This window comes from Kogia breviceps, chromosome 6 (assembly GCF_026419965.1).
Source record: "Kogia breviceps isolate mKogBre1 chromosome 6, mKogBre1 haplotype 1, whole genome shotgun sequence".
NCBI classification, from domain to species: domain Eukaryota; kingdom Metazoa; phylum Chordata; class Mammalia; order Artiodactyla; family Physeteridae; genus Kogia; species Kogia breviceps.
Window position 1 is genome coordinate 67,076,851 of NC_081315.1, and position 18,325 is coordinate 67,095,175.

Here is an 18,325-nt window from a genome sequence, read left to right on the forward strand (position 1 = left end):
GTAGTGTATATATGTCCATGCCACTCTCTCACTTTGTCACAGCTTACCCATCACCCTCCCCATATCCTCAAGTCCATTCTCTAGTAGGTCTGTGTTTTTATTCCCATCTTGCCCCTAAGTTCTTCATGACCTTTTTTTTTTTTTCCCTTAGATTCCATATATATGTGTTAGCGTATGGTATTTGTTTTTCTCTTTCTGACTTACTTCACTCTGTATGACGGACTCTAGGTCCATCCACCTCATTACAAATAACTCAGTTTCGTTTCTTTTTATGGCTGAGTAATATTCCATTGTATATATGTGCCACATCTTCTTTATCCATTCATCTGTCAATGGCCACTTAGGTTGCTTCCATCTCCTGGCTCTTGTAAATAGAGCTGCAATGAATATTTTGGTACATGACTCTTTTTGAATGATGGTTTTCTCAGGGTATATGCCCAGTAGTGGGATTGCTGGGTCATATGTTCTATTTTTAGTTTTTTAAGGAACCTCCATACTGTTTTCCATAGTGGCTGTATCAATTTACATGCCCACCAGCAGTGCAAGAGTGTTCCCTTTTCTCCACACCCACTCCAGCATTTATTGTTTCTAGATTTTTTGATGATGGCCATTCTGACCGGTGTGAGATGATATCTCATTGTAGTTTTGATTTGCATTTCTCTAATGATTAATGATGTTGAGCATTCTTTCATGTGTTTGTTGGCAATCTGTATATCTTCTTTGGAGAAATGTCTATTTAGGTCTTCTGCCCATTTTTGGATTGGGTTGTTTGTTTTTTTGTTATTGAGCTGCATGAGCTGCTTGTAAATTTTGGAGATTAATCCTTTGTCATTTGCAACTATTTTCTCCCATTCTGAGGGTTATCTTTTGGTCTTGTTTATGGTTTCCTTTGCTGTGCAAATGTTTTTAAGTTTCATTAGGTCCCATTTGTTTATTTTTGTTTTTACTTCCCTTACTCTAGGAGGTGGGTCAAAAAGGATCTTGCTGTGATTTATGTCATAGAGTGTTCTGCCTATGTTTTCCTCTAAGAGTTTGATAGTTTCTGGCCTTACATTTAGATCTTTAATACATTTTGAGCTTATTTTTGTGTATGGTGTTAGGGAGTGTTCTAATCTCATACTTTTACATGTACCTGTCCAGTTTTCCCAGCACCACTTATTGAAGAGGCTGTCTTTTCTCCACTGGTTAAAACAGTACTAGGATTTGAGGTAAGATATCATGTGAACCATGGTGCTAAGAATAGCAACACTTTGTTAATCTATCAAATTTTGAATCAATTCCCAGTTTTAGAACAGAGTGAGTCTTTTTCAAGGAGACACAATGATTTTTTTTTTTGGCTGCGTTTGGTCTTCATTGCTGTGTGCAGGATTTCTTTAGTTGTGGATAGTGGGGGCTACTCTGTTGCTGTGCTCAGGCTTCTCATTGCAGTGGCTTCTCTTGTTGTGGAGTGCAGGCTCTAGGTGCATGGGCTTCAGTAGTTGCAGCATGCAGTCTCAGTAGTTGCAGCACGCAAGCCCTAGAGCATGAGGGCTTCAGTAGTTGTGGCGCATGGGCTCAGTAGTTGTGGATTCTTAACCACTGCACCACCAGGGAGGTCCACAGTGAATACTTCAGTAAGTAAACATTAGATTTAAAAGAAATGATTTGTTTATCTTATTTATCATCTTTCTATTTCTTCTTATTCTCCTCTTATCTCCCTTTCTCCCCTCCTCCTTGCTTCCTTATTTCTCTTTCCTGTTCTTTCTCTCTTTTTGTAGTTCCCTTCTGTCATCTCCTGCTGTCATTATGTGGCCAGGATATGAAATTGAAGTTTGTATGCTTGGTTGTTACTTGTTGATTTAGTAAATATGTTATATTATTATTAATTTTTAAAGATAGTTTGTTTTTCCTAAGAATAAAAAATGTTCCCAAATATATGAGACCCCTCATTCTATCCCTCTTCATCATGAATCTACAGAATCTGCAGAAAAAGATCACCCCACCATATTTAGTTTATCAAATTTTAAAGACTCACAAGTGTTAACAGTTTAGATTATATTACTTTCAATGATTCAGTCTTATTGTTTCAGACATCAATTGTAATGTAACATTTTAGAGGTAGCAATAGAGATTGAACTGAATCTATGCCAACTCCATAACATACTTTTTTTTACTGGTAAGTTATTTTATTTTTTTAATTTTCATTTTGTATTAGAGTATAGTTGATTAACAATGTTGTGTTAGTTTCAGGTGTACAGCAAAGTGATTCAGTTATATCAATACATACATATGTATCTATTCTTTTTCAAATTCTTTTCCCATTTAGGTTATTACAGAGTATTGAGCAGAGTTCCCTGTGATATACAGTAATTCCTTATTGGTTATATGTTTTATCTATAGCATACTTTAAATAGCAGGTTATTTACTTGTCATTTACATATATACATATATTTGTGAAAGCCATATACAAAATTAAGCTTTCTGGACACATAGATGGTAGAGATGGAGAAAATCTACTATTAAGATGATAAATAAGAGAAACAAATCATTTCTTTTAAATCTAATGTTTACTTATTAAAGTATTCACTATGGACCTCCATGTTGGCGCAGTGGTTAAGAATCTGCCTGCCAATGCAGGGGACATGGGTTCGATCCCTGGTCCGGGAAGATCCTACATGCTGTGGAGCAACTAAGCCCATGTGCCACAACTACTGAGCCTGTGCTCTAGAGCCTGCGCGCCACAACTACTGAGCCCATGCGCCACAAGTACTGAAGCCCTCATGCTCCAGGGCTTGCATGCTGCAACTACTGACCCTGCATGCTGCAACTACTGAAGCCCATGCACCTAGAGCCTGTGCTTCACAACAAGAGAAGCCACTGCAATGAGAAGCCCAAGCACCACAACAAAGAGTAACCCCCACTCTCTGCAACTAAAGAAAGCCTGCACACAGCAACGAAGACCCAATGCAGCCAAAAAAAAAAAAAAAAAAATCATTGTGTAAGTGTTAAATGAATATTTGTTGACTGAATGAGTATGAGAAAAAGGTTTATAAAAATATTAGATATAGTAGTACATTTGTAATAAAATGTTGATGGTTCTGAAAAGAAATATATGAGACTCTGATTTAATTTTTTAGATAGCTTATTTTAAGCATTAAGTTGTGTGCAGAGTAAAAAATAAGCTGTAGTTTACCATCTTGGCTCATGTTATTAGACTATTTTATTATAACAACAAATGTATCAGAAGTTTTAAACCAAAGTGTTAATGCCTTTTATTTATGACTTTGTTTTTTGTAATATAAAGACTTAGTATTACTGTCTAATAGAGCTCTAGAATTCTTATGACTGATAGACTGTCCAAATGCAGATAATCTAGAAGTGACTGTGGTAACTTAAGAAAATTAACAGAGAAATTGAAATAGACTGTCCATAGATTTTAATTCTCTAATAATCCTATCTCCTTATTGGAGAGTACAATCTCCCCAATATCTAAAATCAAGAGAATTTGTAAGGAATTACAATTTGTCACTCAGGATAAACCTAAATTAGTTCCTGTAGTTGGGGTAGAACTAGAGGTCCTTATAATTAAAGAAACAATAGCCTTTTGGATCCTCAGCCCGTCTTAGCTATTGCTTACCATAATATTACTGCTAAAAGTCTCCTGTATCTTTAATAAATTTGTAAAACCACATCTCAAGGACAGAATCCACATAGTATTCTAATTATAGACATTACCAGACAGAAGCAATTAGGAACTAATAGTCAGTGGCACACACTTATTAATATAACTCTTAAGATTAAAAAAATTAACTCATGAAGAAGAAATATTCTTCTAGGACACTGGTGTTACCTTTGGGCAGTGCCAGTTCTTAACTGTCAGTGGTCACTTGCAGCAAAGCAACGTTGTCGTATTACATTAGTAGTAAAGCATTATCTTTGATGCAGACCAACCTAAAGCCTTTATTTAGTGATAACTTAGTTTGTTCAATTCCTGACCACTGTTCTCAATAAATAAAATGTCAAGATGGTCAGTGAGATACAGAATTAGATTAAAAGAAGTAAGCAATTTTAGACATAATGCCTCGTATCTAAGTGATCTGATTGTTCAACTAAAACTTAACAACAAAATTTTTCATCTATGAGTAAATGACCATAAAAGATCTCTCCTTACATCTTACCTCTGAGATCTGTTACAGAAGCTAAGGCCTAAACTAGTGGGCTGTGAGCCTCCACTCTGTTATATAATACTGTCAATGCTGATAAAAGGCTTCACTAAGCAGAAAGAAATCAGACATTTCCTGCCAAGAAAGCTTAAGGTGGAAACCTACACCTTGATCAGATCAGCATGATAGTGCTTCAGAACTTGGGTGTGTTGATAATATCATGTTTCTTTTTTTATGTACCTGAACCCATTTGTGAAGACAGAGGGGGAATCGGGGAGCCTCTTTTAATACTGAAATGTCATTTTGAAGTTAGCTTCTAAGAGATGCTGTGAATTTCTTGAGTCTCAGTGTGAGGAGAAAGATGAATGAGGATATCCCACTAAGGATAATGTTCATCATAAATAACAAAAACAGTTAAAACACAATGTACTTTACAAGGAAGATTTTTTTCAATTTAATTTAATAAATGGAATATGTTATATTATGAATACTCTTTATGATCTTAAAATCTTTATTGTTTATTTATTGTTTGCCATTTACTTTTTAGCAAACTGCACACTCTGAGAAAGGAAAATGTTTGTGGTTTCATTTTAAATTTGAATACTTATAATTGTATGTAATCTAATGTTGTCTGTAAACTGTTTCTGAACTCAGAGCATCCTTAAAGGTGGAAAAATCTACCTATAGTCACTAATTGTTCTGTTGTGAATAACTTGATTTTTTTAAATTATAGAATCTAAAACTTTTCCAGATCTTTTGATTTCTGGTTTTATGACTTTCTCTCAAAAGAACTTAAATTCTCCCTCAGTAGATAATTGTATGCTGAGAAAAATAAAATAGAAACAAAATTTAGAACTTTATGTTGCTACTTGCTCAGAAGAGCTCTTAATAGTTCAAATGGGTTAGTTCCTTTATCCTGTCACCTCCAAGAAGACATAACAAATTATATCCACATTTTTGTAGATGAAGGAAGTGAGAAACAAATTTAAGTGGCTTGCCCCAGCTCATGGATTGAATGACAAAGCTAGTTAAAACCCCATCTTTTGACAGTAATCTTTCTGGTAGATTATGCTACCTAAATTGACTTTAAATGGTTTCAAAAGTTATATAACCAGTCCATTCTGCAAGCATTTTTTTTGGAATTTCTTTTATCAGGAACAGTAAATAGAAAAACGAGTAAGACATGATCCCTTACGTTATTGTTCCAGTTGGGGGTGGGGCTGAGGAAATGAGTAGGAGTGATGACAGATATATAATAAAATGGATAATTTTAATACAGTGAGAGAATGTCTTCATAGAGGTCCAGCATGTTCTGTGAGCTTAGATGAAGGAGCATCTAACTCTGCCAGGATAGGAAAATACCACGGAAAGCTCCACCTGAAATCTTTTAAAAAGTAGCTACAATGGCATTGCTTTCAGAAATACCATTAGTTTAATTTCCTGTGATCAAAATGAGTAGTGAGCATAGCTGTTAGGTGAAATTAATTAATGATTTCAGTGCTGTTTTTTGCTTGTTCAATAAAGTAATTATAATAGCCTGGGCACATGTTTGGAAAGATCTGGAAAGCATCTGAAGAAATTACGTTTTGTCTAGTCTCAAATATAGTTATTTGAGGTGACACTGGCATTAACAGTAGATGGTTTTCACTTGTTTACTAGACTGAAGCATCTAATAAGAGGGCCTAGAATTCCATGTTTTTCCTCATTTATATGGCCAAATGCTATATTTGAACTCTAATTTTGAGTTCCCAGATTAGTGAAATTTTTTCCCTAGTGCTTTAGCAACACAAAGCAACCATGATACTATATTGCTGTGTATGATGCCATATGTATTTTATCCACCTGTGAAGTGTTAATCAGACAATTACATATCTTGTTGTGTAGTTGAAGGTAGTGAGCATCATTGACATGACAAAACGCATTGAGACTCTGGCCAGTTAGGAATATGTGATTTAAGAATAGGATGTTTATAACCAGCTCAAATCCACCTCTGTGTCTCTACCTAAAGATATGTCTCCTTTTTTCCCCAAAAATCAAAGAAAAGCAGTCCTAGGCTAGAGGATCCACTGGAGAAACCACTTAGCTCAAAACATCTCTTTCCTACCACTTCCTTTCTTTTCCTTCAAAAGTTCATCCACACTCAGTTTCTCCCTTTAATGCTTTTGTAGCTCATAGCTCTTACAATTTTATTTTAGAGCATTTGTAACAAGTATATACGTACCACTTTGAACCCTGTTTCACACTTCCACAATTTTTTTTTTTTTTTTTTTTTTTTGTGGTACGCGGGCCTCTCACTGTTGTGGCCTCTCCCATTGCGGAGCGCAGGCTCAGCGGCCATGGCTCACGGGCCCAGCTGCTCTGCGGTATGTGGGATCTTCCCGTACCGGGGCACGAACCCGTGTCCCCTGCATCGGCAGGCGGATTCTCAACCACTGCGCCACCAAGGAAGCCCCACACTTCCACAATTTTTTTTGCCATTTTCCTGAAGAGTATCACTGCCCCCTCCCTTCCCTCCCCCTATCTTACTTTCTCACTCCTCTTCCTTTGTCACCATGCCTTTCTTTGTCCTGTTGGCTATTAGAAGAGAACTGTGGTTCAAAATCATTACTTTATAAGTAATAGTCATGAGATTTTAAGATAGCGATCATAATGTGATTTCCAAACATATAAAGCAAAATGACCCATATTTTGTAGAAACAGAATAGGAAGTTAATATAAACCTTTAAATGAATTATTTTCATTATAATTTTGTTCTACCCTGAAGAATTTAAAATAACTTTCTGAAGTTTTTAATAACCATGAACTGAAATATTTTATATCTACTAATTTTTATAAAGACAATAAAAACCTAACATTTAAAAAAAAAAAAAAAAAAAACCTAACATTTATAAAGCTGTAGTTGTTCAAGAGCCACCTTATTAGCAATTAGTTTTAAGCTTCATATGACTAGTGAGAAAACATGGCTCTTTTAGGATACCATGGCCCAGTAATAGATAGCTGGTAAATACTAATGACCTAAAAGAGAATAATTTACTGTTACAAATGTAATAGACTCATGATACATTTGGAAAGTGATCTATTTCAATAGTGGTCAGCTTCACTGAAGAAGTCATATTTAAAATAAAACTATAGAATAAGAAACAACTAACCATAAGAAAGGTCCGAACATTTAAGAGACCTTAACAGAGAAAAACCTGTGGCCTGGATGGAATAAGGAAAGTGGAGATGAGACTAAAAAGGATTTAAGTGGCTTGCCCAAAAGGAGTCTAGATTTTATTTGGAGTGCAGTAGTATGCCTTTGAGACTTATTAAGCAGGATGGTGACATCATGGAATGTGTTTTTAAAAGTTAGTTCTGGCTGCTGGGTGGAGGGTAGTTGGATGAAAAAAGAAGCAGGGAGGCTATTGCAGTTATCTAGTCAAGTGATAATGTTAATTGGGAATAGGGTGATGCCAGTGGAATTGGAAATAACGGAGTAACATATCTTTAAGAATTTAGATAGCCAGCACTTTCTGATGGGTTTGATATGGGGAATTAGTAAGATGAAGGGTTTCAGGAGGGTGCCCCTATTTCTGTTTTGAGCCATCAGTTGGATAATGGTGCCACTTATTCAAGTTGGAAAGACCAGGGTAAATGGACATCTCTGGGTATGGGAAGCAAAAGATTAGTTTTAAGCATGTTCAAGTTTGTGGTGCTTCTGAGATATACCAGTAGAAGGTCCAGTTGTTTCAGACTGGAGCTCCCAGAAGAGATCAGCACCAAGAAAATAAATTGGGGAGTTGTCAATAGGTAGATAATATTTAAAGCCTTGTTAATTGGTGAAATTGTATAAGGAAAGAGTGAAAAGATAGGGTTCTAAAACTGACATCTGAGGAAAGCCAACATTTGGATATCCAGTAGAGGAGGAGGAAAAGCAGACTTAGAATGAGCAGTCTGAGAAGTAGGAAGAAACCAAGCTTGTATAGAAAGGAAAGTGATTCGTTAAGGGATTGTCATCACTATTAGTTGTTGCTGAGAGGTAGGTAAGATATGGATGCAGAAGTGTCCATTGGATTTGTAATATGGATATCATCAGTGATACATGATGAGAGTTGCCAAGGTGTAGAGGAATGGGAAGTTGACTAAAGTGGGTAGAATAATGAATGGGAAGTGAGAAATTGGAGACAGCAGTAGCTAGAGGGGAAATGTGGTAATAGGGGAGAGGTTTTGCTTTAGTTTGGTTTTGTTATAGAGATATTAGAGCACGTTTTGTGTACTAATGGGAATGACTCAGTATAAATGGGGGATAATGAAGATGGAAGCAGAGAGGGCAGAAGTTAACCAAAGAAATAAAATCTTTGATAAACTAAGAGGAGGGGGGAATTGAACACATATCGAAAATTGGCCTTTGGTAAGAAATTTCATCCTTTGAGACAGTAGGGAAAAGATTGCAGACATGGGTGGATATGTAGAATTAGTCATCGAAAAATGAGTTGTCTTCTGACAACTATTTTCTTGGTGGAATATGAGACCAGCTCATCAGATAAAGAGAGAGGAGAGTTAAGGTGGGAAATTTGAAGAATGAGGAAAAATGAATCAGTTGTGGAAAGTGAATGAACTTACTCTTAGCACATGATGTTGAGTGTCCAAAGTGGTTGACCGTGAATTTATGGTGCTGCCAAAATACCCACTTGTTTGATTTTCACCAAGTTTTGACTACTTGTTGGCAGTCAAGATAGTAAAAGAAGGCAGATTGTTGAGTTCATCTGTGATTCTATGATCTGTAAATCCTTTCAATTCTTATTTTTTATCTATTGTATTCTATCAATTTTTAAGAGTATCTTTGTTCTTTATATTTAATACAATTTTAAATTAATGAGTCAATATGTGGTTTAAGAATGTAATTCACCACTGAAATATTGTAAGATAGACATTTATCAATTTATAATTATTTTATATTAGAATCTAAAGTCTATGGCAATCTATGTGTCTAGAATGTGGTGTGGTATATTTCCCAGTATTCTGTACATCAGGGGTCCCCAACCCCCGGGGCCACAGACAGGTACCAGTCCATGGCCTGTTAGGAACTGGGCTGCACAGCAGGAGGTGAGTTGTGGGCGAGCGAGCGAAGCTTCATGTGCTGCTCCCCTTTGCTCCCCAGTGCTCACATTACCCCCTGAACCATCATCTCCCTCCCCCAGTATGTGGAAAAATTGTCTTCTGTGAAACCAGTCCCTCGTGCCAAAAAGGTTGGGGACCGCTGCTATAGATGATGTGCCTCAAGTAGGCAATGTTATCCTTATTTGCACTTGAGTGGATCCATGTTCAGGGGGAAGATGAGTTCCAAGAAAACATTTGAATCTAATTTTCAAGCAATTATGTGTTGCCATTCTGAAATTAATTTACTTTTCTATGATTATTAAGGTAAAATTTGTGGTCAGGGAATTAGAGCTTAGAGTTGTTACCCTGAAGAAGCAATTGACTTCTTCAAATGAGTTAATAAGCAATTTATTATTATCAGGAAGGTTTTAGTCATCATTTTACATTGTATCCATAGCAAATAGGTTGTCAAAGAGGGATCACAGAAGGTCATGCAGGAAATCTTCAGTGTTTATGGGCTATTGGGTTAGTAACTATATTTTTCTACATTTCTCTTTTTAATAGTGGAGCCATTTATATGTGTGATTTTTGTTATTGTTGAATCTATGAATTAAAAAAATTTCTGGTTGGACATTTTTGCTGCGCCTCAATGCATTTAGACCGCTGCCTTAAAAGAAATTGGAATGGCATGCTGGTTTTAACTACATTAAAGACTAAAGCATAAATAAGAATGGGTAATTTCTTCTAGTTGACAAATATTGATACATTGTGTTCGAGAGGAAAAACTATTTCAGTACATGATGGTCTGCCGTGGAAAAATTGTTTCTTACATAATTTAAACAGTCAAGTTGTCTGGATTTCAAACATAATCAAATTTTCTAAAATCATACCTAATCATAATAAAACTTTGATACTTAAGAATTCCAAATACTACAATCTTTTTTCCATCCAGAATAAAGCAATAATTCTTTGTTTCTTCTTTGAACATGTTTATTTAAATGACCAGAAAATGGTAGGGCTTTATAGTGAAATAATACCTATTTGAATTATATCTTTAGAAGTTAAAGGAGTATACTATATATTCTATTATTTCCCCAAATCGTTTCATGAATAATTAATATTCTACCAAACTGGTTAGTATCAGAAACTCTTATCTGTTTTTTAAAACCAAATCATTCATCTTTGAAGATAAAATAATGCTACTTTAAGAAGTAAGTTCACTATATTATTGATATCATTAGGTAAGAAACATTGGACTATGAAAAGTTATACAAACATAGCATCTCTTTCCACTTCCCTTATCATCACCACCATCCCATTTCAGCTCTCCTCCTCCATTCAGAAAATTAGGAAATTGCCACCACTTTCATTGTCAATAGTAAGGTTACATTCCAGTTATTTTCTAAAAATTCTGTGCATACATGATAGATTCTTATCATTCCAGGAAGAAGCTCTACTTCTGATGTACTAGATACATACAAGTCTCCGGTCTCTCATCAGACCTTTCTTAACAAAGGGCTTAGTAAATCTATGGGATTTCTGTCCATCAGAGACACACAATATGAAGAACATTATTTCAAGGACATTTCATCAGATAATAATTCTGGACATGAAGATTCTGAAAGTTCTTGCTCCCCTTACCAGTTCAAAACAAGTGGCCCAGAAAAAAAAGCTATCCCTGGCATTGATGCGCTTCCCAAGAAGAAGATTTGGGCTTCATCCATGGACTTGCTTTGCACAGGTGACAGAGACATCTCTTCTGGGGAGACTGACAGACACCAACACTGTCTGTCTGAGGCGGTAACAGTACGGACTTCAACTACTCCTAGGAAAAAGGAGGCAAGATACTCAGATGGAAGCATAGCCTTGGATATCTTTGGCCCTCAGAAAATGGATCCATTGTTTCACACACGAGAATTGCCTACCTCCTCAGCAATATCAAATGCTTTGGACCGAATCCGAGAAAGACAAAAGAAACTTCAGGTTCTGAGAGAAGCCATGAATGAAGAAGGTTAGTAATTTCTTGTGTGTTTGAGAAAGAATTGAAGTATTTAAAATTGTGTTTTTGAAATAAAGAAGGGTTAGTAAACCATTCCATAAGTCTTATTTCCACTGCCAAACCTTTGTAGCCAAGTTAGGCTCTTTCTTCTCTGTCAATTTCTGTTCTTCCTTCCACAAAAACCCTAATCAAAGTACAGTGCTACCACAAAGTCATCCCTACTAAACACACCCAGTCCAGCCACCATATAAATCTCTCAATATTTTAGGTAGGCAGGAACCATGTTTTCTACTTCTTTTTAATCCTCCACAGCACCGGCTATCATGCACTATCTTGTGGGAGGCTTCTGTAAAGGACTGGTTCGTGGAAATGAGATGCAGTTAATCAAAATCAGCAATCCCAGGGAGGCAGTGTAGACTGGTGACAGTACAGTGGTTCCCAAACCACCAGCTTCAAAAAACACATTTTGGGACACGACTCCTGAAGATTATAATTTCTTTGGTCTGGAATGAAGTTTTATTTTGCGGTACGCAGGCCTCTCACTCCTATGGCCTCTCCCGTTGCGGAGCACAGGCTCCGGACGCGCAGGCTCAGTGGCCATGGCTCACGGGCCTAGCCGCCCCGCGGCATGTGGGATCCTCCCGGACCGGGACGCGAACCCGTGTCCCCTGCATCGGCAGGCAGGCTCTCAACCACTGCGCCACCAGGGAAGCCCCCAAAATCTACATTTTTAAAATCGTAGTGTTTAGGTTTATAGATTTAGAGTCAGACAGCCTAGGCTTGAATTATTTACCCCACTCAGTAGCTATGTGATCCTTAGTTCAGCAGCTGGGCTTAATCACTCCATCTTAAGTTACCCTATGTGTAAAATGGGCTTAACACAAATAAATTAATTGGGTAGTGAATGTAAAGTGATTAATAAGTAAAAATATTACAATCCTAGTATGGGGGCATAAAGTAACTTTATAAATTATCAGTTATTATTTGCAGGGGAAAGCTCTGTTTCAAAAGTACCTCTTCACACACAAAGCACAATATATTGAAGAGAATAAAATTATGTTCTAGACATATGTAGGGATAGAGGCTGTTTTTAGTATTGATAAGTAGAAGAGAGGGAAAAATAAGAGTTTTCAATCTAGTCCTCTACATTTTTAAAAAGATTTATTTTATTTATTTTTGGCTGCATCAGGGCTTAGTCGCGGCATGCAGAATCTTCATTGAGGTGTGCGGGCTCTTCCTTGCGGTGTGTGGGCTTCTCTCTAGTTGTGTGCAGGCTCCAGGGCACGTGGGCTCTGTAGTTGTGGCACGCAGGTTCCAGAGTGTGTGGGCTCTGCACACGTGGGCTCTCTAGTAAAGGCGCACAAGCTCAGTAGTTGTGGCACGAGGGCTTAGTTGCCCTGTGGCATGTGGGATCCTAGTTCCCTGACCAGGGGTTGAACCTGTGTCCCCTGCATTGGAAGGCGGATTCTTTACCACTGGACCACCAGGGAAGTCCCTAATCTTATACATTTTTGAAGATTAAAGTTTTATAACTGCTGCTTCTAGACCCCTGGAACATAGGTGATTAAAGGGAGCTTTAAGGTGCTTCTAGTTCAGTGAGAGTAGAAACATAATCAAGGATCATATTCATTTTTAAGATCATTGTCCTAGTGAATATTTTTTATTCATAGGTTGCCTTTACACTACTCTGCTAAAGGTTTGGTCTGTTACTTAAGTTTTAAGTATAGTTCTAGGACTGAAAATAGATCCCACATTGTGATTTACTTCTCATAAATGAAGTTTTGCACTTTTTTTTCAATTCAGGAGTTGCAAATTAGTGTGGAAATTGAAATTATGGAGGAAATTATTGAACACTTAATTAATATTATGGGTTTGTATATAACTGCAATTTTAAAAACATTAGCCAGCATTATGAGATGGTCGAATATAACCTAGATCTAAAAACTTTCAAAGACTTAAAAAGACTTCTATTTTTCAAAGAAAATAAAAACTTAGAAATTTATTTTATGCATGATTTCACTGTTTAACTCTGATAAGTAAACTTTTAGAGTTGTGATAGCAAAAAGCAGTCACTTTGTAGCTTAAAATAAAGTCTCTCCTTTCAGAAGTTGTATTTCATGATTATTTAGTGTTGCACAACAGCTAACATATGAATATAATTTAGCCTGACATTCTTATGAGCATTCCCTCATGGAGACATTTATGTAAAGAAATTCTGCCCGTTGGTGAAAAAAAAAATCCCTCAATGATTCAAATAGATAAATCCACGATTGTCTCAGAATATAAATAGTGAAGATACACACCAATTTAGATGACTGTTTCTAACATTTAAAAGGTTGACTGGTATATTTTCTTAACATGTAAATATTAAAATATTTATAATGTTTTCAGGTGTACGTTTCAAAAGATTATCTGACTTACTATTTGGTAAATTAATAGTAGTTTGGATTAGTGAAGTGAGGAAAGTGCTTTTTACCCTTGAACCTTGGTTGAGAGTCAAATAGTAAAACATCAAAACTTTACTGAAAATATTTTTAATTTGTTAAATTATGCTACTATAAATAGTCTGTTTAACATATTTTGTTTGAATAGGTGATTTATGGGGATTTCCTATAAAGTGAGTATTAAGTCAAATTATGTCCTAGTTTGCATAGAAGTCTTTTATCTTCTTGGGAAACATGTGCATGCATGTGTGTGTAAGTGTACCATGGAAACTCAAATAGATCAACTTGTTTTCATATATGCATATATATATCTGCAAAGATGATATATAATCTCTGTAAACTCTTATTTCTTCAAAATGGTAACTTGTTACAAAAAATAAAATTTCCAGATTTAGAAATTTTAGGTTTATTATAAGAGATAAAAGAAAAGAAAAAGATTTTTTTAAAAAAATAAATATGCTTTCAATTATTTGATATAGGACAGTTTCTGTCCTGAAATCTTTCTTTGGTATTGAAGAGTTTTCAAAAGCATTTGCTCCCACAAAGAACCTACCCATTTTCCCCCCAGAGTATATTTTACAACCAAGTTAAGGAAAACAGAACACCTTGAAAATGTTGGTTTATTATGGAAATATAGCACCTTAAATAAACTCCATTATTATATTAGTAACATGCAAGTAGCAATAAATTATATTTGCTTTAGACTAAAAGCATTGTTTGAAAGGAATGTTTGAGGTTTGGAATTCAAAAGCAATAATTTTATTAGTTATTTAGTTGAATAATTTACTGGTTTTATGCTGTGCTGTCTTTTTCTAAAGGTAAGATAATTTATGTTAGCCGAGCAAAGTACAGATTGCCAATATGAAGATTTCAGCTAGTACACAAAGAAGAAAAAAGAATGGAAAATAATATAAACCTATTTGTCTGATTTAATTTTTATGAATAGTAGGCTTCATAGATCCCTTTTCTGTGGACTAAAGCATTTAAAAATATTAATACTCTGTACAGTTTTTGTGATCTTTACAATTGGAAGTTGCTACTGGGTATCAGTAATTTTAGAATTAGAAGAGGTCTTAAAGCACATGTGCTTGGGCTTGTGAAGATTTAATAATGTACCCAAGATCACATAACTGGTTAACGATAAAGTTTCCATTATTATGGGAGATTGTAGATTTCCATGAGAGATTTCAGCATTCCAGTCTAAGAATTTCCCACTACATGGTACCTCTTAATTTTTTAAAAAAGGATGTGTTACAGTGTTCACTGGGATAATACACCAATCAGAAGAAAAGAAATTGCTAAATTGCAGTTTGTTCTTTGGGGCACATGAGGAGATTCATTGAACTAATGGGAAAGACAGTTGTCTCCTTCAAACTCAAATGTATAGCCCTTACCTTAGCCCAGGCCCTACCCTCTTGAAAGGAGCCTGTACCTAAATCACCTCCATAGCATTTCCTCAGCTGACAGCATCAACCAGCCAACTAGCACAGGAGAGATCAGACTTTAAAATCACGGAGTTTGGTATTGGAAGGAATTTGTATATCATTTAAATCAAACATCTCGTTTTCAGAGACCCAGAGTAGACTAGTTTGCCAAAGGAAAGACATAATTCATAAATCATAACAGAGCTGAATTTAGAATCCAGGTCTCTGAAGCCCCAGAATAAGATTTTTTCCATTCTGCCCTTCTGATTTCAAGCAGAAATGAGAAACATTTCAGGTATATTGTTGGGAAAATATTTTACTGCCTGGGAAGTTGGACATTCAACTAACCACTTAAACCCCTTAGGTCTCTTCCTAGTAAAATTATATAATTTTTAATACAGTAAAACAAGATATTATTATGAAAGAAAGGCTCATTTGGTTTTTCCTTCAATAAAACACACTGGATATAGGTTAAGGTGGAGCTCCATTGTGTCATATCCTCTATTGTGGCAGATAGTGGGATTTTGTTTTGCTTTGTTTTGCATAGTGTTTTGATGGGGCTTTACTGCGTACGGTAGGATCTGTAAGATGGTTATCCTGTACCTGATGACATAAGAGAGTAAACTATCAAAAAGCAGTGGTTGGGGCTTCCCTGGTGGTGCAGTGGTTGAGAGTCCGGGTTTGTGCCCCGGTCCGGGAAGATCCCACATGCCGCGGAGCGGCTGGGCCCATGAGCCATGGCCGCTGAGCCTGCGCGTCCGGAGCCTGTGCTCCGCAACGGGAGAGACCACAACAGTGAGAGGCCCGCGTACCACAAAAAAAAAAAAAAAAAAAAAAAAAAAAAGCAGTGGGTGGTATTGAGTGCTCTAATTTCCTTGGGAACAAAATAAAGTTAGGAACAAAAAAGATCCCAAGAAAGAAATTGTAGTTGAAATTTAAAAATTATAAGATTATTATGATGATTATTAATAGTTTTCTACATTCATAAACCAGTGAGGGAGGGGCAGGAAGAAACAACAGCTTTCTCTTCTGGAAACTATTTTTAAAATTTGATGTCATTCCCTTTTTTTGCTTTCATTTCACTCTTTTCACCTCAGCATAGGACTGTCCTATTATACTCTTTTCCTTTCTTCCCTGTTCCCAGTATTTTCTTTTCCACCTGTCTCTACTCCATCTCAAGATCTGAGAAATTGTCTGTTTTCTAATGAGAGTATCTGTTGCCATGTCGTTTGTGGTGTAGTTACCACACACTCCCTATCCATTGCTCTGTGGGTTGGCAGCACATTCCTGATTATGAGAGATTGACTTGGAACCAGTACTGTGAGTATAGTATGAACAGCACTCCACACCCTGGGTGGGGTCTATGAATAGAATTTTGCTTCCAACAGTCAGTCTACTTTATGTCTAAATTTAAGTATCGTTTCCTTTCTTTCAGTGCTGTGGCCTCTGGTCTAGCCTAGTTTTTGCTGTTCTGTGACTGTTGTGTGAATACAGCTTAAACTCTGTTGTGCAGCTAGAGTATGTAAACACTCAAATATGTGAGCCTGTTCTCATTATTAAGGCACCTTAATGTTTCATTTCCATTCACATTCATTCCATTGAACTTGAAAGTGCATATACTTTTTTTTTTTTTTGGCTGTGTTGGGTCTTCGTTTCTGTGCAAGGGCTTTCTCTAGTTGCGGCAAGCGGGGGCCACTCACTGTCGCGGCCTCTCTTGTTGCGGACTAGTGACATTTTATGGAGAGAGAGAAATATTTTCAAAACTTATCTTTCTTTTCTAAGAGCCAAAACTGGTAAAGATGAACTACTCAGTTTTTATTTTTACCTTATTTCCCTTAGAATAGCAATCCCCCCCCACACACAAAAAAGATTGAGTCGTTATTTGGATTACTCCATGAACTTAAATAATTAGTTTCCACAGAAGTAAATATGAATAAGCAGGGATTTTATGTGATATTGGTCAAGTATCACATGTACTTAAGTATTAATGACTTTATTATTTTACTACTAAGATACAATATATTTTGTAGCTCTGAAGAGCACACTATTATAGATGGATTCAGCACTTAACCAGAAAGAATCAAGTGCCTACTATGTTTCCAGGACTGAAATTTATTTTATTTTATTTTATTTTTATTTATTTTTTTGTGTGTGGTACGCGGGCCTCTCACTGTTGTGGCCTCTCCCGTTGCGGGGCACAGGCTCTGGACGCACAGGCTCAGCGGCCATGGCTCACGGGCCCAGCCGCTCTGCGGTATGTGGGATCTTCCCGGACTGGGGCATGAACTCGTGTCCCCTGCATCGGCAGGCGGATTCTCAACCACTGCGCCACCAGGGAAGCCCAGGACTGAAATTTAAGAGATTTATGTTTTAGACCAGTTCCATTGAAGTTCCAATAGAACTTCAATGGAGGAAATGTCTTATATCTACAAAGTCCAACTCTGTAATTACAAGCCACATGTGACTATTGAGCACTTGCATTGTAGCTAGTGCAACTAAGGAACTGAATATTTTATTTAAAATTACCTAGCCAGCTTCAAACCATTCTCACACAGTTAGTCCAGTAAAAAATAACCAAAGATTGGTTTGAAAAGCATTTGAGAAGAAGTATGCAGTAAGTCATTCTTTAGCTTAAAAACAACTGATCATAGACATTTACTTCTCTTCTTTGATTTATCCAAGTGAAAAAAAATGAAGTTACATTTTTAAATGCTAAGGAAAGTTGAAAGTGAAACCAAAACGAGCTTTCCAGTGTCGATAATCCTAGTAACATAATACTAGTTTTGGAGTCCACAGAAATCAGAGGATACTTTATCAGAAATTAGGGACCTAATTTAAATCTAACTCATACATAGTTAACATAGACCCAGTTTGGCTTTGATATAGAAACCTTCTGAAAAGCATGGATCGATATGTTTTAAGAAAGATTTAAAATGGATCTTACTAGTAATGAGTATCATGACAAGGTTTAAGACCCAACAGTTTTAACCTCCAAAATATTTCTTCATTTCATTCCAGTCTCTCAATTCCTTCTGTTGCCCATGGACTATAGAACTAGCTTTCTAAATTGATCTCTCAGCTATAATTTGTCCTCTGTTTACCTGCCATGCAAATTTGAATACATTTCTTCTCTGCCTTCAGCCATTTAATAACTTTTTATCAGCTGAGCAGGATAAAATTCAGGCTTCTTAGATTATGGTATTTAAGGCTTTCCATTATTGTGTCTCTCCAGTCTCA

The 18,325-nt window shown here is 36.4% G+C and overlaps 1 protein-coding gene across 12 annotated transcripts in view; it reads left to right on the top strand.

The window, feature by feature from the left end:
• The window catches only part of PTPN13 (protein tyrosine phosphatase non-receptor type 13), a 209,904-nt gene that overhangs the window by 73,867 nt on the left and 117,712 nt on the right, over positions 1–18,325 (top strand). For 10 of the 12 annotated variants that reach the window (XM_059066378.2, XM_067036011.1, XM_059066374.2 and 7 more), the window contains exon 7: positions 10,666–11,232. The exons of the other annotated variants lie outside the window; for them this stretch is intronic. In XM_059066378.2, the coding sequence (XP_058922361.1) occupies positions 10,666–11,232 (567 nt within the window). The remainder of the gene's footprint in view (positions 1–10,665; positions 11,233–18,325) is intronic. 12 annotated transcript variants of the gene reach the window in all.